Here is a 27,109-nt window from a genome sequence, read left to right on the forward strand (position 1 = left end):
ACTCAGAGCTGTCTGAAGGGTTTGCATTATACAGACATTGCAAGAGCTGTTGGAGAGGATGTCATGAATGAGAGAAAATAAAATAACAGTGCCTGGTGTTCTCTTTCCCCTAAAGCTCAGGGACAGCTTTCCCCCACTGTAACTAGATTTGCTTTAAAGCTTGAAGTGTTCACTACTCTAATGCTGTGTTGTTTGATCATTCACAGGGCACAGCACAAACCAGGTGAGGCATGGGAGTCAAGGTAAAGCCAACATCAGCAGTGAGATCCAGGTCTGACTTCTCCACTCCTGGAGGAGGCTGGAAAACAAATTTGCGGAGCAAGCCCGAAAAGAAGAGGAACAGCTCCATTCTGGCCAGTCCTTCACCAAGGCAAGCCCTTCGCCCTGAAAACAGCCAGGGGAGAAGTTAATGGTCAGCACAGTAACTGTTAGTGTTGATGTCTGAGACCTTCTAAACAGGAGGTACAGTCTGGAGGAGCAGGCTGCTGAGGTAGGAGATTTTCCCTCCCTTCTCTCTGTGTATTCGAGTGCTACTGATTTGGTCTCAAACTACACAGAAGTCTGTAAATGTATGAAATTGTTCAGTGACTGTGAGTAAATCCATGTCTCCCATCTCTCCCTAAGAAGAGGTGGTTACCTACAGCAATGGTGGATAGGAGAAATGACCAGAAATCCTTTACCCTCTGTTCTGTGTCCTTGGCTTTCATACTTTCCTGAAACCAGGGGGAACTGCCATTAGCCTTGCACCCACACCCCTCTTACCTATGGAGAATGGAATAAATGCTTCTCTCCTAATGAAGTTCCCATTGGCATCAAGGAAATGGGAAGGGTTGAACTGATCTGGGGTTTTCCAGTGTAACTCATCATTCAGAGCAGAGGTCAGCAGTGGAATAATCTCAGTACCCTGAAAGGGATCAAAGAAACTCATGGAACAGAAGATCACTCCCTTACATGAGCCAGGCTGTGTTCTTTTTCCTAATGTGAAGAGGCAAATAAGACATGACAGATAGAACTGGGGAATGTTTCTCTGCCCCATCGTGGCTCTGTCTGTTTTCAGTAACTGCTGTTTTATTTTTTGGACCACAAAACATTCCTTTCTTACAGAGTCAGATCTTCCAACAAAGGTGCTGGGGTAGAGGTCCCACATTTGACATAAAAGATTCAAACTAGTGTGATTTAATTAAATCTCTGGTTAATCATGATTCAAACAACTGTACCAGACCACAATCCATTATATGTTTATAGTAATTATCCTGGATCTAAGACAAAGGGTCACAGCACATATTAAACCATGCATCACCATGTCTTTAGTTATTTATGTGTTTCTTCATCTGCTGTAAAGAAAGCTGTGAGTAATCTGTGCAGCCCAAGCTGCCAGCCTCAGAGCTCACCTTAGGAATCACGTAGCCTCGGAAATTCACATTTCTGGGAGTCGATCTGGATACGCCCATGGGGACAATATTGGCAAACCTTTGTATTTCGTGTATTACTGCTTCTGTGTAAGGCATTTTTTTCCTGTCCTCCAACTTAGGCAGCTCTCCTGGTTCAATGACATGGTTCATTTCTTCCTGAATCTTTCCTTGGAGGGAGGAAAGGATTAAGAAGCTGATAACAATCTCATCTTGCAACTGAAATGGCTACCAGTTTGGCAGAGATGAGGAAAAGGGAAAGCTGTAAATATCTGGGAAGGGCAGAAGTCAGGGCATGGTGGGGTTCCTTCAGGTTTGTTGTTGAGCTAAGGCAGCTTGAATGGAGTCACTACAGTCCATCTCATGCCTGACTTTCACTACACACCTTTGTTACCCCATAACCTCCAACAGAAACCAGATCAGAATCAGCTCCTGAGGGGACCTTTAGTGACGTAAGCCCATTGCCTGCAGGTGAATTACCAGGAGGGAGCTTTACTGTGTCTGTAGGCTGCTCCTCAGCCTCTCCCACTTGGCTGGGCTGGTTTATTGCAATCCAGCTGAATAAAATTCCTTTGTAAAGTCAACGCTTGCTATCTCAGAGCACTGAGAATAATTACTCTAGGCAACGGTGAATGAGTTCCACTCCCTTCCACAACCAAAGCCTTAAGCATGCAACAATAAATTGCACAAGAGATGTGTCCTCCTTACTCTGAATTTCTGGGTATTTCATCATCAGCAGCAGCCCCCAGCGCACAGTTGTGGATGTGGTCTCAGTCCCAGCAGCAAAGAGGTCCAGGGTTGAAAACATCAGGTTTCCATTGCTGAATGCAGTGTGTGGTTTCTTTGACTCCTTCAAAACATGAGGATAATACAGCAAATAATACCCATATGTGACTGTGTTGCCACCATTTTTTATCTGCATTTTAGCCTTCTGTGACTTTATATGTGCTGGAAAACTGACTATTTAGTCTTTTAGCATTAGGGCCTATGCTGTGTGGAATTTTTCTGGCCCCAAGCATATGTGTAACCCCCAAGTCTAAATATTAGAAAAAATTCCAATGAATTAGAATTTATTTACTGCAACACAGTTCATCACAGGACCATTCTTGCAGGAAGGTTTGGGATGATCTCCTCCTTATGTGTGTTGAGTGGGAATTTATTTCCCCCTCGTGGGATATCTCGACAACTAAATCCCTTTAACCAGCAGTTCCAGTGGGGCCATGAGCGAATCCAGCACAGCTCAGTGTGTGATATATTCTTTGATATATTCTGCTCACTGCACTTCTTCTTTTTCCACTCACAGCCAGTCCCTGACAGATGGCCAGTCCTAAGGGCTAGCTAAGTCACAGCTAAGGGAAGGGAACAGAAAGGCACTCAGCTTTAAAGGGACTCAGCTTTAAAGCACCTGGTTTTGCTTCACCAGAAAGGCATCGACAAAGCCTGTTAAGTCATTTTCATTAAGCTCCTCTTTGTGTTCCTGGAAGAGCTTCTGGAGGAAAGCATTCAATTCAAGGATATTTTGTAGCACAGTCTTGGAAGCTCCAGACAGAAATCCAAGGGATGGGTAGAAGTTATATAACTGCAAGACAAGTTTTACTGTTAATTGGCATTTTTGAACAAATACTGGTGTCTCAAACCACACTGCTGGTCTCTTGTCCTATGCCCTGATATTTGAGGCTGTAATTCCCCCCTTCTACAGTCCAAGGAGCTCTGGATTTCTGCAGAAATGGAATGTTCCTTCTGTAATTCAAGGAGGCAGGTTTGGGATTGTGCTTCTGCTCTTCAAAGAGGGTAAAGTTGTTCCTTTTGTGAAGAGTTTGGATTTTTTATTTTTACTACTAAGTTTGACAAAGTGGAGGAGCCTGGGAATCTGTGCATTGCAGATACAGAACCACAGATGTGTTCTGTACAGGCTGATTGGCTGATAATGTTCTTTTTCTCAAGAAGAAATATGTGGGAGGCCAGAAGAACAAATGCTGAAACTGGATATTCCCCAAAACCCATAAAATTTTGCTCTTACCTGCACCATAGGGGAGCCCAACAGCTTAGTATTTTGATTTATCAGCTTCAGCAAAGTTAGAAATACTGGATCATCATATTCAAACCTCTCTCCAAACAATATAGAGCAGATGACATTGGATACAGCATTGTTGAGTATCATTTTTGTATCAAATGGTTTCCCTGTATTTCAAGCAATGAAAACAAATGACAAAATGACTATGCTCGTTTCAGTCTGGTTTCCTATGGAAATGTAGTCCTGAGCTCCCAAAGAAAATTCATTCCCCACCCAGAATTCATAGCAGGGAATTTTGTTTCAGTGTTTTAAGGCCTTGGTTCAATAACCTAATGCACTTTATGCTGAACTTTAACCACGAGATACCATTTGCTCAGAGTTAAACTTTCATTAATCTTTATTGTTCTGCTAGACCTGTTCTCTGTCTCTGGATGAAAGACTTGACACTCACCATGATAGGATTCAAAATATTTGATAAGGGAATTTACTTCCTCCAGGATTCGGACCTCAAGGGTTCTCTTTCCCATTCCAAAGTCTCTCAGTGTGGACAAGGTAAATCTTCTCATAGTTTTCCACATCTCTCCATGGCTGAATGCTATGCCTAAAATAAAGGTGTAGCATCCTTATGGCACCTGTGGTTCATAAATTTTCTTACACACTGGTGCCTCCTAAGATCACAGGAAGTGATCTGTAAGAGGACAGTACTCTCTGCTGTGAGGATGGAATGAACAAAGACAAAACTTATCCAAGCAAAAGGTCAGTTACCATTTCCTTGTGTCATTTTTCTAAATATGGGTATTTCTGCCCTCTCTCCAAACTCTTCAGCATGATTTAATAGGGCATCCTTGATGGTTTCATATCCAGCCAGTACCACGACCTTCCTGGGTCCAAAATGCACCGTGAAGACGCTGCCATAGATCTTGGAGAGCTGTCAAGGTGAATAAATATGTTCATTCAAAGCCAGGTCTGGACTCAAACACTACTACTGGCCACTCTAGGTGGTTTCTAGACCAAAAGGAGCCTCCCAGCCCTGCCTGATGTCTCCAGGTGCTGCTGTAATTCAAGCAGTGAGCAGCAGCTATCGATTGCCAGCATCTCTGCTTGCACCCTGTTTGCACAACAAGGTGTCTGCTATCACTGCTCCTATCAGGGGAGTCAACAAAGTGCCACTGCATTCCTGTGGTGTTCTGCAGTAGCAGGCCAGCAATACCACCTTGGGAGGCTGGCTAGAGAATGCTGCTGCAGGCAGGCCTGTTTGTTGTAGTGCTGGTGACCTGAGGCAAGCAGGCATGCACACACCTTTGAGGCTGAAGCCACAAACACTGCAAAAACAAGGCCAGACAATAACTCTTTCTTCCAGGACAGCACTTGTCTCTAATTATGGCAAGGTGGGTAGTGTTGCAGTCATTATGGAATTATTTGCTGGCCACCAGAAACTTGAATCCCACTAGGAAGCATATTCTGGTAGATAATGTCACAGGAGTGGTAGGCATTTATAGCAAATTAAAAATGAATCATCTGTTAACCTGAAAGGTGGCTTTGACAAGCTAATCATTCACTTGGTATTTTAGGCTTCATTTGAACACACTACAAGCCATCCCCTCCAAATGTCTTCTTGTTTCTGATGTGCCTGGCTTACCATTTTCTATGCATTAGATAGATTCCACAAATTGAATTTCAGATTAGAAGCAGCTCCTGTTATTACACCAGACAAATTGAATTTGTTTTCATCAAGCAGTGGTTAGACAGCTTGGGAGATAACATTAGCACTGGTTCTTCCATCCCTGGCAGCTCACAGAGCATGTGGCAGAGCCAGGGGCAGGGAATCACAGCTGCCTCTGAGCCTTCCTTTGGCCATCTCCTTGCATTAGTGCTTCTTGGCAGCCCCTCTGGTTTTACTCAGCAGCACAAGTATTGGATGTGGCAGGCCTGAAAGCCCAAATAAAGCTTCTTGGTAGATTATGGGAAATTAGTCTGGTGCTGTCACGTGACGTTTGTATCATAAAATCCCCCAGTACTGCCAAAAATAGTTCATAAATAGTTTCATACTGACATCCTCAAACATACCCCGGAGCTCAGAACCAGAAGCCCATCAGAACTGATCTCTACACAACCCTCTGGCCCATAAATCAGGGCAGATGAGCACTGTGTGCCTGCTGTAGGAATTCTGTGCTTTGGCAACACAGGGTGCCCTTCCTTCCACAGCTAACAGGAGGATTGCAGTGTCTGCACTGCCCTCCCACTGCACAGGCTCAAGGGGCTGAAGGAGTTCTCTGGGGACCAGCTTCCCCCCATCATAGTGTCCAGTAAGCAGCACACACACAGGGCATGAAACAGGTCCCTCACAGCACCTCAACTGTCTCTACAGCAACCAGATAAAATCTGAATTCCCACTGAATTGTCCCCAGGTCCCTGTGGGAACACAGCAGACACTTTCTGAAACAAACATTGCCCCTGGCTTTTTAATATTTAAGTGGGGTTTTTTTTTTCTCTCTCTCTCTCTTTTAGAAATATAAGTATCCATGGAGCTGTGTAAGAAAAAGCAATTTGATTAGCCAGACATATAAAATCCATGCATCAAGTGCTCAACCATCCTGGGCAGTGTGTGCGTGGGGAGGGCTGGGGAGGCAGAGTTCTGCTGTGCATTGCAGAGATGTAATTAATTTTGGAATAAAAGTTTGTCCCTCTGCTGTGGGGATGATGCCTTTTCTTGCTCCATCCCTTCCATCCACCCGTCCTTCCTAGAGGTCTGGTGGCAGTGAGACATCTCTTGATGGCAGCAGCCTGGCCCAACTCAAGTCTTTTACCTGCAGCCTTTGAAGGGCTCAAAACACCAACAATTTGGAGTAGATTGTGAAGGGTGGGAGGTCTACACTTGAGTGTGTATAAAGAAAGGAGTGTATGGTTTATATTCATATATATAAATACAAGAGTTTTTGTGTGTGTGTGTGTGTGTGTGTGTGTGTGTGTGTGTGTGTGCACCTCTGAAGGTAAAGTTGTTCTGCCTGTGTGCCACATATCTCATTGCTGCCCTCCACACAAAGCAAACACAACCACATCTCTGTTTCCCCAGCTGCATTTCTCATTGCAGGAATTGCACATTTGGCCCCTGCCTGCTCGCTCAGCCCCTACCTCTGTCAGCGACTGGAACGGCTTTTTCAGATCCACCACGTTCAGGTTCCCAATCAGAGGAAGAGGTCGTGGCCCAGGGGGCAAATTGCAAACTGATTTCTTGGAGCTGGAGAGAAAGTAAAAGAGAGCAAAGAGCCCTGCTGCCAAACAGAGCAGTGAGCTGGAGCCCAGGTACAGCAGGAGACTCTGCACAGCCATGTCCAAAGGCAGCTGAGGGTATGAGCACCTTGGGGTCCCTTTATAGCCCTTCTGTCATTGCCTGAACACACCTTCTGGGCAAGTGGCTTTACACAGAGAAAAGGGCTCTGCAGACTTGTTTACATCCACTCAGACCAGATGTACTCCATTTTCCTGCCAATGAAACACCCTCTTTTATTCTGAACCATGGATTATCATAATCCAGAGCTCTTATTTCACCTACAACACTGGGACAAGGTGTTTGTTTTCCAGTGAGTATCTGTGTTATGGGCATGTGGTTCTCTATGTGATTTCAGGGTCAGAACTCAAGGACAGGAGCCATGCTGGATGCTGTCACTGTGCCAGGTCACAGGACTCAGCTGGAGCCCTGGTGATGCAATGGAGGAAGCAGGGCACAGGAGGGAAAGCCCACAACAATGCACAGCCCAGGGTGTACCTGGCAAGCAAGCCCTTGGGGAGGACATGGAGAAGCTGGAATGGTGGGATGAAGATGGGCTAATTCAGGATTGCTGACAGGAGCAGATCTATTTACAGGTGACAGCTCTGATTCTTTTTGCTTTCCTGCCACCCCACTAAAATCACCTCCTTGAGCAAATCAGTGGTTTTTATTACTAGCATTGCTACTGTCTTTGTCCCAAGAATCCCCTACCAGCAATCCCAAAATGTCAGTCACTATTGGGCAGTTTAGTGCCCAGAGAATTGTGTGCCTGGATGGCCAAGCCTGCCTCAGCAACTGGTGATGACTCCCTCTGTTAATGAACAGCTGCATGCCATCCTCTGGGAGAAACTGTCCCCTGCAGGCAATCCTGCCTAGATTGGGAAAGAGATCCTGAATCCTGTTAACCTGGGAGGAGCCAGGATCAGGCTGCAGCTGGCCAGGCAGAGGATGGAGGTGCCAGGCAGGAGGAGCACATGGCAGCTGTTCTGGCCCTGCAGGTACTGAGTCATGTCCCAAGCCCAAGCAAGAGCCCACGTGCCCAAGTGACAGCTCCAAGAGCCACCCCCACCCTCTGCATCCTTGGGGGATGACAACAAAGCAGAAGTGACCAAGAACAGGAAGCCACTTGTAGAAATGGTGGCTCTGGGGGAAGGGGCTGATTTGATGCTCTATCCCATATTCTCCAGTGGGGATATTTTACTCCCCACTTGCAGATTCTGGCAGATTACTGGGCTGTGCTGCTGTTCAACCCTTTAGAAATCTTTAGTTTAATAATTCTGTTGCTAGAATTCTCCAAGGCTCCCAGGTACAGGCTACACTGATGGGAAAATGATGATTATTTATTAATAATAATAAAAGTACATTAGCCAAAGGCAAGGGGAATCAATAAACTCTAACTAGATTGACATGAAAAAGCTGCCTGGAGATCAGCCTGCTCTCCAAGGCTTGTTACCAGGAGAGGAGTTTTTCACAAGAGGGAACTCCCCTATGCAGAAGAGGACCAGGCAGAGTGGGCAAAGAAAGGAGGGCACTGGATGGTCACATCCATCTCAGGATTTGCTGCACAGCTGAGAGGTCTTGGCCTGCACCCCCCTCTCCCAGACATGTCCAAGTATATCCTGTTCTGCCAGATTCTTCTCTGAGCAAATGGTGTGACTACTGGGACTCCTGAGACTTTATAATATGCAGTAAGAGGGAAGGAAAAAAGCCCTGCATGGGGCCAGTTGGGTACCAAAGGAGGAAATCTGTTGCTGTTTACATAGAGCTCTGTTGGAGCAGAGCTGACTGCTGCCAGAGCAAGAAAAATCACCTTTCCTAAGACTTCAGTCTGTGGGGACAGTATAGGGTGAGACCCTTCCTCAAGCAGTGAGCCCATGGACTTGCAGCCTGCTGGATTGAAGCCCTGTGAGAAAGGAGGGAGGAGTTCTCCAGAGGGAGGGAATCTTTGTATTTTAGAATAGACCCAATGTGATGCCCTCAGCCCCAGTCCTTCCTCACACCCCTCAGCTTCCAGGGTGCAATCCTGAACACAGCCTGCAGCCACAGGCTTGCAGGTGAGGATCCCACACAGCACTGGGGGAAAACGTTCCTCCCAGCTCACATCTTTGTCTTTCTAGCAGCCCAAGGCAGAACCACCTTCAGGTGAGCAGAGTTTGTGGGCACAGCTCAGGGCGCTCATCAGTTCCTCCTGGACAATGAACCTGCACTTAAACACCACAGGAACCCTGTGTGCTCATCTGGAGAAGGTCACATCACCTCCTCATGGCACACAGGTGAACAGAGCTACAGTAACTGTAGGATAATGCAGGGAAAGGATTGTTATAAGGCCATAATTCAATCAATGACTGCTGATAACATCATAAAGCAGCAGAGTGAGCACCAAGTGCCTGTGTGCCTTGCAAGGCTCTGCCACTGCTTTACAGCCCCCAGAGATGCCTATCAGCCCATGCATTGTTATCAGGGACATTTAAAGCCTGAGCACACCCTATTAAACATTAACATTTTTAAAGACCCAGATGTGTTAAAACTCAGGCTGCTCCTCACTAATGGATTTTGCTTGCCTTGACAAATGCCAGTGCAAAAAGAAATCAAAAGCTTTCCGACTCTGACCTCTTTCAATTTTTCATCACTATTGCATTGTTTTACTGGATTACACCCACCTCTTCCCACCCTGCAAATCTGTGTTTCTACAGGATCACTACAGGGTAGTGATCAGTACCTCAGCTGTTCACTTTGCTCATTTTTCTACAAATGATTCCTTAATTTCTTTTCCTTCATCTGTCAAATCAGTGTGGGCTGCAAATCTACTCTGGGAAGAAAGACTCTGAAAAAATATTTTTTAAAATCTTTATTTCATGGCAATTTTTTTTTTTTAAGAGATTCCTGGGTTGATTTTTTTTTTCCATGTTCTGAGTTGAAAGATTATATGTGATGGGTCTGGTCATTAGGTGAAGGAAAAAAAATAAAATCTGGGCATGAGATTAGTGCATTGTCCCTGTGCAGAGCCTAATGTGAGAGTATTTCCCACTTTATTTTATATACTAACATTTATTTATTTAAATACTAACATTTTCCAAATGTTAAGTATTTACCATTCTTGGGAACTTTGTTGCTTTTAAAAGCCTTCTTCTTGGACTGAATATATGCCATTCCTTCATGAGTCTCACCCAATGAGAAAACACATGGGAAATCCTTGGCTTTAGTGCTTGTAATGTACTTTTTAATATGCATATCTACAAAAATATTTGCAGTAAAATCCCTTGTAACTGTAGCTAGAACCATGATCTTCCAGATCTACATTTACCCCAAGTCAAGGCAGCCTGACCTGGGAGGTGAGTATTGAGTAGGTTGGGTTATGAGGAGATGATTTTTCAAAATACAGCTGATAAATCAAATGCCTCAACACAGCTCCAAGGATTTTTTGTTCTGGGTCTCTGGCTTCTGTCTCTCTCAACAACATATTGCAGAAATTGTGTTAATCCAAGAGAAATTTGAGGCATATCATGAAGGGTGATTAGCTGATATGTACAGAAGGAGAGTCCCACATCTTCCTTTTGGGCTCCTCTCTTGGTGCAGGTGGAGATGTGGATTTAGATGGACCAGAATTGCAATGAACAAGGTTTGTTTCACCTCTCAGTGCAGCGTTGCTATTTCTACAACATTCTTCTCTAAACTGATGAGGCTTTGGCTCAGTAATAACAGAAAATGAGCTATCACTCTGTACATCTATATGGAGCACATAACATATTAAGGCCCTGACCTTATTGGCATGAAACTACGATTTCCCTGTAAGTGCAAAACAATAATATTTCATTAATCATCTGCAACAGAAATCCCCATTCCCCAGACTATTCTGGCAATATTCTGCATTTTTGCTTGTCTAGGAACCTGAATTGAAAGGGAGAAAAATGGTTTACAACAGCCTGTGGCAGTGATGGAGCAAGAGCCTTATGTAAGAGCTGGCGGCGTGCTCGGCTCGCGGAGGTGAGGCAGCAATGAGTGATCCTGGAAGGATGTTTCTCTGAGGTGTGTTCTCTCCTGGCCTGGGAACAGCAATCTCAAGGGCACAAATTCCAGCATCTGAATGTGCTTGGTCTTGTTCAGCTCATTAATTTCCTACAGCTATCCCAAGTCAAGCTATGAAATCCCCTAGTGCTTTACTCCGAGCCTTTCATGGCTTGTCAATAAATTATTTTCCAATTAAGTACCTGATAATTTGAGTCTGCAGGCTCTTAGAGGAGGCAGCGTGGTGAGAGAGAGAAAATAATGGAAGTCATGGACGTTTCCCTGCCTGTAAAATGAATAAAGGTTCTTCTCTGAAGTGTTACTCAATTTGGTGCTTCCAAAAAGTAATGGTGAGTGTGTAATAACTCCTTCTGAGGAGATGTTTGTCCAGCTGATGGATAAACACCACTTGTGGAGTGAGTTTTCAGCACTACCTGACAACACTGGAAAAGAACAGTTTTAATTGTTACTTCAGTCCATAATTAATGATGAAAGGTCTGATTCAAGCAAAGGATTTTTATTTCTTTTTTAGTCTATCAAGCTGTGTAACTTGAAAAGGGAAGAGCCAAGATCTTTCCTAGTTTGGGAAATCTTCTAATTCAAGGATTTTAATTTTTGGCAAGGGCTCAGGACTCCATGCTAAAGATACTGTGAAACACCACGAATTATCTAATCTCTCTTGTACAATGAGCACCCTTTTGCTGAAGCAGCTATTTCAGATTTCCCTGATGCAGTCAGTCTCTTGCTCCTTTGAAAGATAATATGTGAAAAGCATTTAATTCTCTTTGTTGTGGCACTGCTCTTTGTGGCTCTGTTTTTGTTTAGTCCTTTTGGAACTGGTTGGTTTAATACACAAATGAGGTTTTTTCCTTCACAATGATTATCTAATGGGGGTTTTATTTGATCTCCTTGGGAAAAATTTATCCTAAGTTGCTGAAGCACGTGTATTAGATTGTATGAGAACCTGTACCTTTAAAGGAAATTCTAGAAGGTACAACTGGCATTTGCAATAAAAACATTAAGTAATCATAACCAAACACCTGCTACTATACCTGACCTGAATTTGAGTAACTACATCATTTAAGACTCCAAAGAAAAACCCTGAGTTAATGAATAGGTAAAAAAAAAAAAAAAAAAAAAGATATAATAAAATATACCAAGTTGATGTAGCCTTTGCAGAGAATCATAGAATGATTTAGGTTGGAAAAGACCTTTAAGATCATTGAGCCCAACTGTTCCCCCAGTGCTGCCACTAAAGTCATGTCCCCAAGTGCCACATCTACCTGGCTTTTAAATACCTCCAGGGATGGGAGCTCCACCACTGTCCTGGGCAGCCTGTGGCAATGCCTGGGGAAGTGAATTTCCCTAATATCCACACTGACACCCAGCTGGGTGTCCTCTACAACCTTACTGAGGGTGCCCCCATCCCATCACCCAGATCCCTGGTAAAGGTGTTAAACAGAACTGGAAGGGGTTGGTGCTCTCTGCCTGGGAATAATTCCACCGTGGGGTCTCTGCACATCTTTTTCCTTTGCCTTCTTCCTTCATCACATGGGAAATCAGCAAGTTGGCCACTGTGACAGAAAGGAAGGAATGTAATTTGGGCAGTTTGCTAAAATCAAGTGCCTTGACACGTCAGTTAAATGTGTTCAGATAAACCAAAGTTACTTCCCTGCTGCTCAGTTGTCTGAAATCTGGGAGACAGTTTGCTGCATTTATTTATGAAAGAGGAGCATCTCCCTTTTCCCTTTAAGTGTTATAACAAAGTCAAGTGAAAAAGTGCTATTTACTGTATAATAAAACCCATCTATTGTTCATAGCCCTGAAAACCTAATAATAAAACCTTCTATTTCAAGCTGTGCAAACCAGTTGCTTATGTAATAGAACATGGTGTAATTTTCCATTTACAATTTCAATACTGTAATAAGAAAGCAATCAAAGCATAAACAAAAGACACTTTAAATGGAGCTGCAGTTAATATTTCTATAATGGCTGTCCTTAAAAATTGAAGCTATTTAATTTCTTTTTTTCCCGGCTTTGAATTCTTCCTGCTTAGCTCAGTCATTTAATTAAAAGAAAATCAACTTAAGAAAGATAAAATACTGTCTCAAACCATTTGCAGCTATGGGCAAAGAAGAAAAAACGTCAGTGTAATCCACGGTTAACTTGGTGAGTTAAATTAAAGCGATTTCTCATCCTCCTTTCAGAAGGAGACTGTGAATCTGCAGAGTTTGAGCAGTAAACCTGCAGGCAAAAGGGGTGTTTTTGTTTGTTGTACACCTTGAGGATCTGGAAGTTCACCATTTCTCCAGCTTCTGCCAGCACCCCCTTGGTTTTCCTGCTGTCTCCCACCATTTATGCCACATGATGGGAACCCATGTGCTTGTAGGAGTAATAAAATAAAATAAAAATAACTCAGTGCTGTCCCTAGGGTTTGTGCACAACCTAAACCACGAGGATTGATGAGAGATGAGGAACCACATGGGTGGCTGATGGTTGAGCAGAATGGGGAGAGCCCATCCAGAATCCTGCTGGGTTTCTGTGGAAGTTCATCCTGCCTTCCTGCCAGAGCCATCCCCAGGGCTCTGGGATCACACACCAGCCACAGCTGGGCCCAGAAAATGGACTTTTAGCTCAGGACCCAGAGCTCGGCAGGGACAGGTGAGGAATTTATTCTTGGGGCAGAAGGGAAGGAGGAGCCTGGTCTCACCCCTGCCCAGAAAAGGGAAAGATTGGACAAGGCTGGATCCTGCGTGAAGGGATTTGGGGACATCGGGCTCCAAGTTTGGCTCTTTCCTCTTCCATGTCCCAATGCACAAATGCCAAGGACAGACCGTTTTTCCGGGCCCCTCCACAGGCCGGCAGCCCCCGACCATCACAGAAGCCGTTCATAGGAACGAATGACAGAATCACAGAATCCCAGAGCATCCTGAGCCAGGAGGGACCCACAGGGACCCCAAAGCGCTGCGCGGGACAACCCAGAACTGGGTTGCATTCAGAGGGGAGTTGCACTGGGAGCGTTCAGAGGGGAATGAGGACGGTGACACGGGGTTTGTGAGGAGGAATCGGTTCATTTCGCAGAGGCTGTGGGAGCCCCGGGCGCAGCGGCGCTCCCGCACCGGGCCCGGCCCAACATGGCGGCCGGCGCCGTCTCCATGGCGACGCGCACAGCGCTCTGGTTTCCATAGCAACACCCACGCCGTTTCCATGGCGCGCGGCCCCGCCCGCTGCGGGCGGCGGCGGTCACGTGATCCCGCTCGATGCGCTCGGCGCGCGGCTCCCCCCGGCGGCGGGAACGAGCGGGAGAGGGAGCGCCGAGTGACCGGGAGTGACCGCAGAGTGACCGCAGGGACCGGGCCCGCCGCGTCCCCACCCCCGGCACCGCCATGTCCACCGCCATGAACTTCAGCAGCAAGAGCTTCACGCCGCGGCCGCCGGACAAGGGCGCGTTCCCGCTGGATCACTTCGGTGCGGTAGCGCGGCCTAGCGCCAGGCCTGCCCCGCGGGCCCCGGGCCGGCCCCGGGCGCGGCGGTAGCGCGGCCCTCGGTGTGTGTGTGTGTGTGTGTGTGTGTGTGTTCCAGGGGAGTGCCGCCCTCGCTCTGTGTGTGTGTGCGTGTTACAGGGCCCTCGTTCTGTGTGTGTGTGTGTGTGTGTGTGTGTGTGTGTGTGTGTGTGTTACTGGGCCCTCGCTGTGTGTGTGTGTGTTACAGGGCCCTCGCTCTGTGTGTGTGTGTGTGTGTATGTGTGTATGTGTGTGTGTGTTACAGGGCTCTCGCTCTGTGTGTGTGTGTGTGTGTTACAGGGCCCTCGCTCTGTGTGTGTGTTCCAGGGGAGTGCAGCGCCTTCAAGGAGCGTTTCATGGAGTGCCTCCGGCAGAGCGGCTACGAGAGCTCGGCGTGCCGGCAGAGCGCCATGGCCTACCTGGAGTGCCGCATGGACAGGCGAGTGCCCGGCACGGCGGGGACAGCGGGGAGCGCTTGGCGGGGCCGGCAGGGGAAGGCAGCCCGCGGTCAGGCAGGATTTTTTGTAGGATCTGTCAGGCACAGATGCTCCTGTGGCATCTGCAGATTACCTGCCTTGTGGTTTCCGTGTTGTCCAGTGCAGAGGGATAACAGTGACCGACTAAGATGTTACACACTGTTGTACTCATCATTGTTTGCACACTGAAGTATACAGTACACAGCCTGCAGGTGAGGATCCCACACAGCACTGGGGGTAAAACGTTCCTCCCAGCTCACATCTTTGCCTTTCTAGCAGCCCAAGGCAGAGCCCCCTTCAGGTGAGCAGAGTTGGTGGGCACAGCTCAGGGCACTCATCAATGAGCCTGCCCTTAACACCACAGTAACTCCTGTGTGCTCATCTGGAGAAGGTCACATCACCTTCTCCAATTACAATTATTACAAAAACTACAAATTACAATTATTACTACAAAACTACAATTATTACTATTAGAATAATCCTCCCTATTTTACAGAATTTTTTTCGCCAAGATGCAAAACTCCAGCCATCAAACAGTGTAGCCAAGATTGTAATTTGGTTAGCTAAATCCCTTAGGTTTTGTAGCTGTTTATGAATAGGAGCAGAATGGTCAGATAAGTTCATACAACATAATCCTTCAAAATCTTCACAGCCATGCCCATGTGCTAGTAGAAGAAAGTCAGTGGCAGCTCTGTTTTGTAAAGTGGCATGTCTGATCACCTCTTCATCTGTCACCAAATCACTGATCACAGTAAATGATCACTGATCATTTACTTCCTTGCTGAGCCAACACCCCAACTCGAGACCCAGGCAGCTTCCACCTTGCACAGTGGCCAGTGTGAAGCTTTTCATTTTTGTTTTCAGCTGTGGTTCCAAGTTAAACTTTTAACTTGTAGCCCATACTTTGCTCACCCTCTGCAAGGCCTGCTCGATAAGAGCTGACTGTGTTCAAAATGCCTACAAGTGTTGTGTGTAACTCAACAAAGAATTATCACAGCAGTGGTATTTTTCTTGCATATATTAATGCAATTGAGTCTTAATTAATGCTAGGTTCAAGTGGAAATAATTGGGCCTGTTAGCTCCTTAGAAATATGTTTAAAGCAGGTAAGTTAAAAGTTTTTGTAGTCAGTTCAGGTGAAGAAAGTGTTGGTGATTGGTTTTCCAGGGATGATTCCATTCATGCATTGCTTTGCAATGCTTTCTGTACAAGGGTGAGTCAGGGAGCTTTGAAAAATGCACAGATTTCTCTGTATCTAGGGAAAGTACATTGCAAATCAAAAACTAGTGTGAAAATCACTACAGCAAAGTCTAGTGGCAGCACAAAGTCTGTTCTAAACCAGATTCGCTTGAAAGTGTAAATGGCATTGGTAGAATTTTAGGAAGCTCTTATGCAATGTGTTAATTAAAAATAACCAGTTTCTTTTTATTATTTCTTTTTATTATTATATAACTCAGTACCTAAAATGGGGAAACAACACATTTAATTGGAAAACCACTATAAGGGGGAAGAATAATTGCTGAGTGCTGCTTTCCTTAAACTGAATTTTCTGAGGTGTTGTCAAACAGCAGGCACTCTGTATAGATGTCTTGGATCTGTTTAGGGCACATAATAGTAATGAAATAGAAAATGCTGCTGTTCTCTAACCAAGAGAGAGGCTGTATTCTCTAAAATGTGTTTTGTTGTTTTCTTCTTTTTTACTTAGGCAACTTATGGCTAATGAACCACTGGAAAAATTGGGATTTAAAGACCTGATAAATGAGAAATCAGAAGAAAAACCTAAGAATTCGTGATGACGACAGACAACTTTGTCCCTCATGAAGGGAAAGCATAACTCTGAATGTAGTACATATTGTACATTTTGTTCATATTGCAATAGGAAGTGTTTCCTGAAAGAACCTTTTTTCCAAAGTTTAATTGTCCTAAAATAAGATTTTTCTTTAAATGAGCAAAAGTACTGCCTTTGTCTGCTTTGCTCAAGTATTTCTTAACTTCTTTGTTTTAATTTCTCTAGAGGCAAAACAGATACAGCCAAAGTGTTCTCCCTGTCTCTGTAAGAACAGTGAAGGCTTGTTTTAAGAGGACAAAAACCCAAACCAAACAATCCTTTATTGTGTAGGTCTTGAACTACTGATTAATCTTCTGTGGGCAGTACTGATATGCTCACAGCAGTTACTTGCCAGGTGGAAATGAAGCTGTTGTACTTTAAAATTGATTTTTATTAAATACTGGCATTAGTCCCCATCCCTGGGGTGGTCTCACCCTGCTATGGAACACATTGGGTCCTGTGGGGGTACTTGAGGCAGTGTTTTTTTTCAGTCATTTCATCTTCCATCATTGTTGGAGAGTGTTTCTAGTTGCAGACACCAGTCAGGGAGTGATTCTGCTTTTATTTACCATGCCAGCAGTGTTCACCTAATTTTTTCATAATTTAACTGGGAACAGTGGTATTTCTCTTGCATGTTCTAATGCAGCTGAAGTCTTTCTTAACTAATGTTGAGTTCAAGCAGAAATAATTTGGCCTCCTAGCCCCTAGAAATGTGTTTCAAGCAGGCAATAAATGTGTAAATCTTCTGGATGTGTTCTGCCTTGTTATCCCTGCTGCTTTTGGTTTTGTTTTTCACCCAGTGAATCATTTCTCTGTGTACCTGGCTCTCTCTGCCAAGGCAGTTCCCTGAGGCTTCCCCCTTTATCTGGTGTCCCCTCTCTGACTGATCTCACCTCCCCTGCTGGCTGCTTTTGTTTCTGCCTCTCTCCTGTGCATCTGCTCATACCAAATTCTAGGGAAGGGTGACAAAACATTTTCTGCTCTCCATACTGATCACTGGGGCTGAGATTTGAATTGTTGCTCTGTGTAATCTGATGGAACAGAATGCACATAGCTCAGAGCAGGTTCCTGTTTGAAAAGGACATTTGCCTGCTGCTGCATATTTTTATTCCACTTCATTCTACTGTTCAAATTATATCTTTTGGTGAGATTAGTACATTTATAGGAAAGAAAGCAGAGATTGTATTGCTGCAACAGATACTAAAAGACATTATATTAAACCACTGAATAAGAGCTTTCTTTTAGTGATACCAAGTTGGAATTAAAATAATCTCCAGCATCTTCAGGAGAAAGAAATCAAATTTCATGCTTCTGTGCTCCCTGAATATTATAAGGCAAAGTGAATTCCTGGTAGGTCTGAAAGAAGCCACCAGTGGTGGGGGAGTAATCTGGGCTGTTAGCAGTGGCAGTTTCGTTTTTTGGCTGTTACTCTGCACTGTTGTTTTGGGCCAAGCAATTCCTTCACCAGTTCCATCTGTGTTTCCCTGGGACATTGATGCCAGCCCTGTCCTCCGAGCTGTTACAAAGTTTTTGAGGTGCTGAGTGATTGCCACCCTCACAAGGCTGTGGGGGTGAGAGGTTTGCACCTTTCAGCAGCCCAGAGATCTCACCTCATCCTGTCCAGATCCATGGGCACAGCTCATGGACTCACTTCCCAGCAGTGAATCAGCTGCTGTGCCCTCGTGCCAGGACAGGACAGCTGGGAGTGGAGAGCTGAAAATTCAGGGAATAGGCAGAGGCACTTCTGGCCTGGCTGTAAGCATTGGCTTCAGAAAAGGACGTGTTCAGTGGAGCTTTAAGGGAAGCTCAGAGCTGCTGGGGACATCAGACATTGAGATCTGATGCAGCTGAGAAGTGGTGGGAAAAAAGCCATTAGTGCCAGACCTGGGGTCAAAGTTTTCCCAGCTTGATCAAGGGGACAAGTCCCTGGAGCACTGGAGTCACCTGGGAGAGTTCCCAGAATATTCTTCAATTAATTTCTGCCAACAAACAAATCATTAATTAAATCCTTCCACTTGAAACTTCTTTATTTTAGTATTGCTGGTGGCATCCAGGTTTTACTCCTTCAAACTGACAGTGGGGTACAAACCAAATGGAAACAGCAGGTTCATTGCCAACTTTCCTGTGCCCAGGCTGAGGAGGAACCTCTCCAGGAGCCTGTCACCACGCTGGGAAAAATCTATATTCTGTAAAATGTGTGTTCTGGACACGCTGGGCTGAGGTGTGTGTGCTCCAGGGGAGGCACTTTGTCAGGGCCACTGATTTCTAGGTGGAGCTGTTCGGAGCTGATGAGCTGCTGTGCTCTGGGAGTGCATCAATCTTCCTGTGAGGAGCCTGCCAGGTGCTGCCCGTGCCGTGAGGCTCCACCTGCTGACAGATCCTGCAGCCTGAAGACAGGCAGAGCATCGGGAATCTGCTGGGACTGACGCCAGCCCGGGTGTAAGTGCACAGGTGTGCAAGGGATAGCCCGAAGCAGGAGGAAGTGGTGACTGTGTTAGTGAAGATCCATGTGAGCTGTTACCATCGCAACAGAAATCAATAAGCCAGGGAGGTGCAATTGTCTTTTCTGTGGCTTTCCTGCAGCAAAGGCTCATTCACACCCTAATGAGGCACCCAGCTGCTTGGGATCCGTCCCAGGGAGTCCCTGGAGGGCTCTGCATCAGCAGAGCTTTGCCCACACATTCTTTGCTCAGATTAAAATCCACTCAAGCACAAAGAGCTTAACCTTGATCCCAGCAGTTATTTACAGAGAGAACATTGCTGCAAGTTAACCATCCTTACCTCTTCCTGGGAAACCTTGAGCTCTAGGTGTATCTCTCCAAACAACTACAGTGACCTGCAGAACCAGGAAGAAAGGGTTTAATAAACATTCCCAGAGCTCTGGGTGTGCTTTCACTGAAAAGCCTTCACAAAGAGAGCCTCCTGTGCTGGCTCTGGAAATGGGCCACGGTCCAAAGTCCTTTGGAGGAGCTCAGTGAGGCCTCAGTGCTGAGGAGGGATTGTTGCTGCATCTGCCACCTGCAAGGACACACCTGGTGTAGCAGGGAGGTCACAGCTGCCAGCAGCTGAGGGGTGAATGTTTGGGGCTGTGAGCAGGCAGAGCCCTGGGTGTGGCTGCTGACCTTCACCTTGGTCCTTCCCCAGAGCATTCTCCCAGTCTGTCCTGCTGGCTTCAAGCCCAAGAGCTCCTTGTGCCTGGGTGTTACACTTGTGCTCAGTGCTCACCAGCTTGGCTTCCTTGGGCCAGCACACTGTTGCTGGTGATTGTTTGCCTTGGGGCAGCAATCAAAACAGCTTTTACTTATTGCTGCCTTTGCTGAACCAGGTGAGGGGCAATGAGCTAAAACACCTCTTACATTTCACTTTGTTGTTGTCTCACTCCAAGCAGAGAACTGAGAGGCAGCACCATTGTACTGATCCTCTGGAATGAAACCTGCGTTGTAGGAGGCTATGAGAGAAGGAACAGCCTGCTGCCATATAAAAAATGTCTGGAGCACCACTTGTTGCTGCTCTGAGAAGTGCCTTGGATGTTCTGGCTCCACTGGAGAGCAGTATTTTTCTACATTTCTCATCCATAATTCCTGGGATGGGAATGATACTTCTGCTAGTGTGCAGGACTGCTGTCTTGTCTGGTAGCATATCTATCCAGAGGATTTCAGTGCTTTTGTGCCTGGAGGAGATCCATGCTGGAAGAGATCCTTCTGCTAAATTGGGAATGTTGTATATTGTATCAAGTTTCCCACAAAAATCAAAGCTCTGACTCAGATGAATTTTAAAAAAGACTGGAAGTGCACATACAAGGGTATATTTCCTTTTCAAGGGTATTTCAATGAAAACTGGACATCTGGTTAAACTTACCCTGTTTTAATTTTCTTTTTCTTAATGATCTGCTTCTGTGAGTAACTGGCAATGTCACATTTTTGTCAGGATGCAGCAGATTTTCTAGCTTACAGATTTCAAGACAAAATGCCTTCCTTCTGGAATGAAGGTGCCATATGGCTTGAAATGCATAATTGATCACTGCTCAAAATAGGAGCTTCATAGAAAGTCACCTAGAAGTCCAATGAGTGTGTGCAGGGGACTTGATAGACCTTGATCCATTTTTTGTTTCCTGGAACTGATGATGATACAGGGATAGGTTTTCATGGCCTCTCCCTAGAGGTTCTGATGCTTGTGCTCTCTCTCATTATCCAGGAGATTTTGGGATTTGCATTAGCAGGTGCATCAATCTATGCTTGCTGTCTCCTGCTGGGCTTGGCTGGCACTCACCATGAGCCCAACAAAGGCTACGTTCTCTGTGAGGTAAAACAGCTCAGCCGATCAGATCTGGTGGGCTCAGTCCAGCCCTTGGTGTCCCACATCTCCCCACCTGCAGAGGGATGCCTGCACAAGCAGCCCTTCCCACACAGGGTGAGGTAGGTTCCCACTGCTGTGGGAGGGATGTTGGGTCCATCTGGCCACGTGTCCTGCAATGAGCAACACCATCAACCACCTTGTATTGTGGATGCTTTTCTGCCCAGGCCCTTGTGAATGATGGTAAACTCAGATGGGAGCAGTGGTGGAAAGCAGCCTGGCAAAGAAAGAGCAGGGGGGTGAAGAAAGCAAGGAGACAGAAAGACCCAGGCTTTTCACTTCACCTTGATGGCTTTAAAAAGCAGGTGGTGGGGGTGCTTTTGCAGCCCCTTTGGGCAGCTGAGTCCTTTGCCTATTACAGTAAACTTAGGGGAGATGACAGCTCTGATTTCTGGAGGATTTCTAGTTTTGTTGCTAGCAAGCCCTGCTCAGCAAGAACCTGCTCACACAGCCAGTTTTGATCCTGCTTGCAGAGCTGCTGAGCAAGGGGAGCAAGGCAGAAGCCTGGGAGGGGGTGCTCTGTGAGGGAGTCAGGCCCTGTTGTGTCTCTCAATTTACATTTCTCTGTTATTAAACCATACTCTGCTTTTCAGCTGGGTTTGGGAGCACCTCTCCTTCGTGGGCAAGGCAGGAGAATGATGGCACTACTGAATCTGGGACACCAGGATGGCCCTGAGGGTGTGATGTGATGCTGTGTGCTGCAGCCATCTGCTGCCAGTCTAGCCAGGGCTCTTCTCCTGAGCTGCACTGACAGCCCCAGGCAGCAGGGCTGGCTGGATGGAAAGGCATTTCACCCCACTGAGGAAGTCAGGTTTTGGGCAGGCAGACCCAGATGGGGAAAAAATATTCCCTCTGCCACTCAGGATTGCAGAGAAGCTGCAGATCAGATCAATGCTGAGAACATTGCTGGTGACTCAGGATGCTGAACCAGGCAGGAACAAACCCCCCACTGATAAATGAGTCTTCATGGTCCCATGAGCAAGCACCAAGCAGGAAATCCCAGGGGTGTAATGAGGCTGGCTCCTTGCTGGGGGGCTGAGATTGCCTCCCTCGGCTTCTGCTCTTTAATGTGGGGTAGGAGTTAAGTTGTGCTGACTTCAAGCCCTGGGTTAAGCAGGTTGTCTTTAGCCTTGTCCTCACCCAGCCCATACAGAGCTCAGGCTCTGGGCTGTGCTGTTGTTTGGCACATCTCCCGTGTCCATGTGCATGCTCAGAGTGGTTGCTAAGGCAGCACAAATCTTCTCTGTGCTTTCCAATGCCTGTCTGATCCAGAGGTGGAGGTGCAGTGTGTCCATGCCTAATCCCAGGGCAGGATCTGTGTGGCAGAGCAGAGGAGTGACCAGTCTGTGTGCACACACATCCCTGGGGTGCTGCTGGTGGCTGGGCTGTGGGGTTTAGTTTTGTTTCCCCCAGCCCCAAACTGTGCTGCAGCTTGGATGGAAAAGAGGGGCTGGACTGTGCGCTGCCAACAACCAGGATTCAGCATGGAGGGGTACATCTCTCCCCTTGTGTGAGGGGAGATGCTCAGGCTGTGCATGGGCAGCACAGAGATGTTACAGGAACTGGGTCACTGCAGGGCTGTGCTGACAGGAGGTGCAAGTTCTGGTCAAACAGAGATGCTGAGTTCACTGGCTGCTGAAAAAGAACCAGGTAGGTGAAAAATGAGAGCGAGTCTGGAACATCTACCTCCATCCTTTTAGCAGGCATGGCAGGAGACTTGCAGGTGTGGTGGTGCCAGCTAGGAGGACTCATTTGAGCACAGAGATGTCTGGATTGATGGCTTTATTTCAGCTTATTTTAGCAAGTAATAGGCAGGGGGGTGATGTCTATCACTGAAACTGGAGCTGGCTGTGCTTTAGATCACAGCTCTAATGGGCTGCCCTGCCTGGGACAGTAAATCACCTCAGCAGCACTAATACCACAGGGTGATGGGTGTAGTAAACCCTCTGTGGCAGCAATAACCTGGTCCTGCTGGTTCTTTCGCTCAGGTTGGTGTTTCTGCTCTGGTTTGTTTATTAAAGCTCCTTTACAAAAGTCACCTGGGTGACTGCTCCAACTCAGCCATTGGAATGGCTGCTCTCCTGCCATTCCCCAGCCTGGCTTGGGCTCTTTTTATACCTGCTATAAAACTGTTTATTTTTGCACCTGTTTAGAAAGCCTTTTGGCCACAGGGGTCTCATGATGTTGTTTTCATGGCTTCTGGAGCAGGGCTCTCTGTTTTTGCTAGAAATAATTGCTGTTAATTAATTCTTTGCTGATTTTTCTTTGGCAAAGCATACTGAAATAAACAGATAAATGAGCAGCGTGCTCTGTATCTCGACGTTGTGGGAGCTTTTAGGAGGCATCCAGTGACATCCAAACAATCCCATCAGCAGCCAGAGGAAGGGTAGGACATGGCCCTCAACTTTCTGTGGACAAAGTTAATTGGGGGGAGGCTCAATTACCATCTCCAGCTGTTTGGCAGCTCTCTTAGGCCATTATTTTTAATCTCTTTCTAGAGAAAACCCACAGTTTTGTTTCCATCTACTGCTTTATTCAAATCACAGCCGAGCAGTGCTGCAGAAGGGGATGTGCCCTCAGCTGCCTGAGCTGGAGCAGCAGTCTGTGACACGAGCCTGACCATTGGGGCCAATAACTGCAGCTTTCTCCCTTCTTCTATGGCCTTTTAAAATGTTTTTTCTTTTTTTCTTCTGAGGAACTCAGGCTCTGCTGCAGAGACTTCCAGACCAGAAGTGAAGTGCTGGGCTTGCCCCTCTGCCTGTGATCTTTCCTGTAGCACCATCACCCTCTGTGCTCTGTGTCCTGGCTGGAGCAGCCCCTGGTCCCAGAGCAGGTGGCTGGGCCACTTCAGCCTCCAGCCTGGAGGGTGACATCACACAGCTCAGGCTCTGCTTGGATGTCTCCAAGCTGTTCCTGGAAGGATGAGCCATTTGAGCCAGGAAGAGATTAAATTGTTGGAATAGAGCAAAGCAATCTCCACAATCAGTGCTGCCCTGCTGTTTGCACACCGAGCCTGTCCTGCAGTGGCTCTGACTCAGACTGGATTGATGATGTCCCACTCTGAACAATCACTTGGACTTTCCTTTGGAGGAGCTGAGCCCCTGGTGTATGAGTGTCATCACACACAGGTTGGCTTTCTCCAGACAGAGATTCCACAGGCCTCAGTCTCTCAATGAGGGTAAATCAGGAGTAATGCTAAAAGCAGTGCTCTGCCACAGACATAGGTGAACTCTTGACTTCCTTGGACTAATTTCATCTCCTCTGTGCACAGAAAAGAGCCTGTCATTGGGCAATAGGAATCAGCATATCTCCAGCTGGTTCACTGCAGCTGCCATGGAGCCAATTCCCTCAGCTGCCCCCTCCATGTCATATTTTATACCATAGGAAATGGGTTTGGTACAACAACAGGACTGTTGCAGAGCTGTTTCTCTTACACTGAGATTTCCCCAGGTGCTGTGGAGCAGACATACAAATATCCAACATCTCAAGCCATCAATTACCCTCTCTCTCTCTCTCTCTCTCAGACATATTCTGGATCCCAGCCATGCTGTCTGAGCAACAAAGCAGCCCCTGCAACCATGTACTGACCCCCAAACCAGCCCATTGCTGGCCAGAGGCAGGAGGAAAAGAAACTGAAAGGGTGTCCTGAGCACATGACAGGCTGCTGGTTGGAGAAGTTTTGTGGCAGCATGGCTGTGAGAGAGCAGTGATCAGCTCTGGGGTGTTGCAGAAATCTAAAAAAGGAGATTTTGGTCTGAACCTCCCCCCTTGTCCTCATTCTCCCCAGTTCTGCTTCCCTACGAGGGATTTCTGTGGTCTGGGTTGCATGGTGGTAACTGCATGACTGTTCAATCATGGGAGCAAAGGATTCCCCTTTTTTCATATTGGTGACACTGCAATAGAATGAACTACTATGCAAATGGAAGGGAGCCCTGATCTGCAGATCACTCTGCAGTGAGACACTTTCAGAGCTGCACAAGACTTTGAACACTTTGTCTTCTTTGAGGGCTGCTGCAGGTGCAGAGCAGCTCTGCAGACTCAGGACATCACAGCTCTTTTTCCACCCTCACATCATTTTCTCCTGCATTATCCTCTTCAGCTCAATCCACACATCCTAACCTCACAGATGCTGTGGGTGTGCTTTTCCAAAAATCTCACAGGCTCCATACAGCAATTTGCTCAAAATAAGAGAAAGTTGGCATCAATATTGGATTTTTGGTGCAAGAGTTTTTAAACTGCCCTGCTCTGAGCTCTCTGCTCTCTGATATTCCTCCCTCCCAGCTATACCCACTCTTGATTTAACTGGATAACCCAGAAAACTCTTTCTTTTGTTAAAAGAAAAACCTCTAGGATCGGTTTCTTCCTTTTTTTCTTTTTCTTTTGAACAGGAAACCGATACTGCAACGGAAATGAGCTGGTGCTCGTGTAGCATAGGTGTGGGTGCCAGCGCTGCAGCTCGCTCACACAAACCTGCAGCTGCCAGAGCTGCCTCCCCTGTGCTGCTGAGGAAGCCTATGGAATCCTGCCTGGCGTCTGCTCCTCCAGAGTTTTGCTGGAATGCAGTTGCTGTGGCATGAATTATTGATATTTCTGTTCAGGTTTGCTGTTCACGCAGGAATCTGTAATGCTTCCCCACCTTGTGCTGGGAATGAGCTCCTGGGTCACGGCAAGGCTTGTGTTTAACACCCTTTTACAGGCATGGTTGTGACATTGATTTATCCATTTCAGGGCCAGGGCTGGGAAATTAACTGACCCCAGAGTAAACAGCTCCTTCCTAACAAAAGGCAGGCTCGGGGTGAGAGGAGCTGGTGTGGAAAGGCGAGGACAAGGTGCAGTTATGTCTGTGCATTTTCAGGGCGTCACCACAGAGATGATGGAAAGGTTTCTAGGAATTTCTGAGTGTTCTTTGGCCTGACCTCAGTATCTGGCATTTGCAGAGGCTGCCCTTGCTGGCACTGTGCTTAGCACCTCAGAGATGGCATTAATAGTGTCCGTTTCTAAGGCAACAACCTTGTGACTTAGAAAAGGCTGAGTTAAAAGTGTGTGTGTTTACAAACAAACACATCTTACACATAAATATGTAACTACTTACATACATATGGATGTGAATTTCTGCCAGACCTCCAAGTCACTTAGCAGTGGAGAGACAGGAAGCATCTGAATGAGGGAGATGTATTGACAGCAACAACCCTTCTCCAGAGAGTTTGGTCAGAGATTTTGCAAGAAGTAGGAGCTGTGGCCACATTTCTCTTCACAGAGAAGAGCAAAGCACAACTTCCCAAAAATATTTCTGAGATTCACATTCTCTGAACCACAGAGAAAGAAAAAAACAATTCCTATCTCATTCACTGCTCCTGTGTTTTAGAATGAGTAGAATACATTGTAAAAAAATATTTACCTAAAAAAATTAGCAATTAAATTCTAGTGTAAGTGTTTTGATTCATTAACCAATTAAATCCATGTGTGTGTTGTGACTGTCAGCAGACAGTCACAAAATTCTGTACAGTTAAGTTAAATTAAGTACTTGTACAATTTCAATTTACATGTAATATAGTATGGAATAATATAGTATAATAATGTAATTAATTAGCCCTCTAATATCAATAGAGTGAAATGCATGATTTCTCCCATCGTCGAAGTTACCCTGCTTTTACAATAAGGAGCAAATTCATTTAGGCATTCCCTGAAAGGTGCTACCCACAGGAAAAGTGTGGGGCAAAGTTCAGAGGAGGGAACAGTGTGACATGGGCAAGCCTGAGCAGTGATGCCCATCAGCCTCCACCTGCCCTGCAGGGGCAACCTTTGCTCTTTACCCCATGTGAGATACAGACTCAGATGCAGCCCCTGCTCTCTGCCAGGAATCACACTCCTCAGGAGTCAGTGTCCATCAGGAGAGCCTCAGGGCCTGCCCTGGATCAACACTGCCCACCCACACTGGGGCAATACCCAACCTCTCAACCTTGGATAAACCAGGAGTAAATTTACAGAGATACCCTTGTACGTGTGAGGTCGGCTCAAGGCTTTGATTTCCATTGAACAAAAGTTTATCTTCATTCCTGGCTCATTTAGTTGCAACTTTTCTCCACATTCCCTCCACCCACACGGGCTGTTTGTTTCCCCATGTGGAGTCTGGAGTAATTGTGATGAGATTTAAATGCTGAGGATGCTGCTGATCGACCCTTGCTGGCCCTGCTCCCCTGCTCTGCCTGTCCTTTATGAAACTCTCCCCTCTCATCATTGACAACAGGCTCTGTT

General features: G+C 46.3%; 2 protein-coding genes and 1 long non-coding RNA gene across 3 annotated transcripts; 2 read left to right on the top strand and 1 right to left on the bottom strand.

Annotated features, from left to right (window-relative positions):
- Positions 1-196: 196 nt before the first annotated feature.
- LOC129127079 (cytochrome P450 2K4-like) lies at positions 197-6,753 on the bottom strand. The gene is made up of 9 exons (XM_054643463.2): positions 6,556-6,753; positions 4,189-4,351; positions 3,875-4,024; positions 3,430-3,590; positions 2,815-2,988; positions 2,118-2,259; positions 1,392-1,579; positions 763-904; positions 197-384 (listed from the first exon to the last, which is right to left on the bottom strand). The coding sequence occupies exons 1-9, from the start codon at positions 6,751-6,753 to the stop codon at positions 197-199; spliced, it is 1,506 nt and encodes a 501-aa protein (XP_054499438.2).
- On the top strand, positions 6,368-13,057 carry LOC143695357 (uncharacterized). The gene is made up of 3 exons (XR_013184477.1): positions 6,368-6,726; positions 7,050-7,287; positions 10,576-13,057. It is a non-coding gene; the product is annotated as an uncharacterized LOC143695357 (long non-coding RNA).
- An 882-nt stretch (positions 13,058-13,939) lies between these two features.
- On the top strand, positions 13,940-17,247 carry COX19 (cytochrome c oxidase assembly factor COX19). Its single transcript, XM_054643645.2, has 3 exons — positions 13,940-14,164; positions 14,527-14,638; positions 16,379-17,247. Exons 1-3 carry the CDS (start codon positions 14,083-14,085, stop codon positions 16,464-16,466), a joined length of 282 nt encoding a protein of 93 aa, XP_054499620.2. The 5' UTR covers positions 13,940-14,082; the 3' UTR covers positions 16,467-17,247.
- Positions 17,248-27,109: the final 9,862 nt, after the last annotated feature.

This window comes from Agelaius phoeniceus, chromosome 16 (genome assembly GCF_051311805.1).
Source record: "Agelaius phoeniceus isolate bAgePho1 chromosome 16, bAgePho1.hap1, whole genome shotgun sequence".
NCBI lineage: Eukaryota > Metazoa > Chordata > Aves > Passeriformes > Icteridae > Agelaius > Agelaius phoeniceus.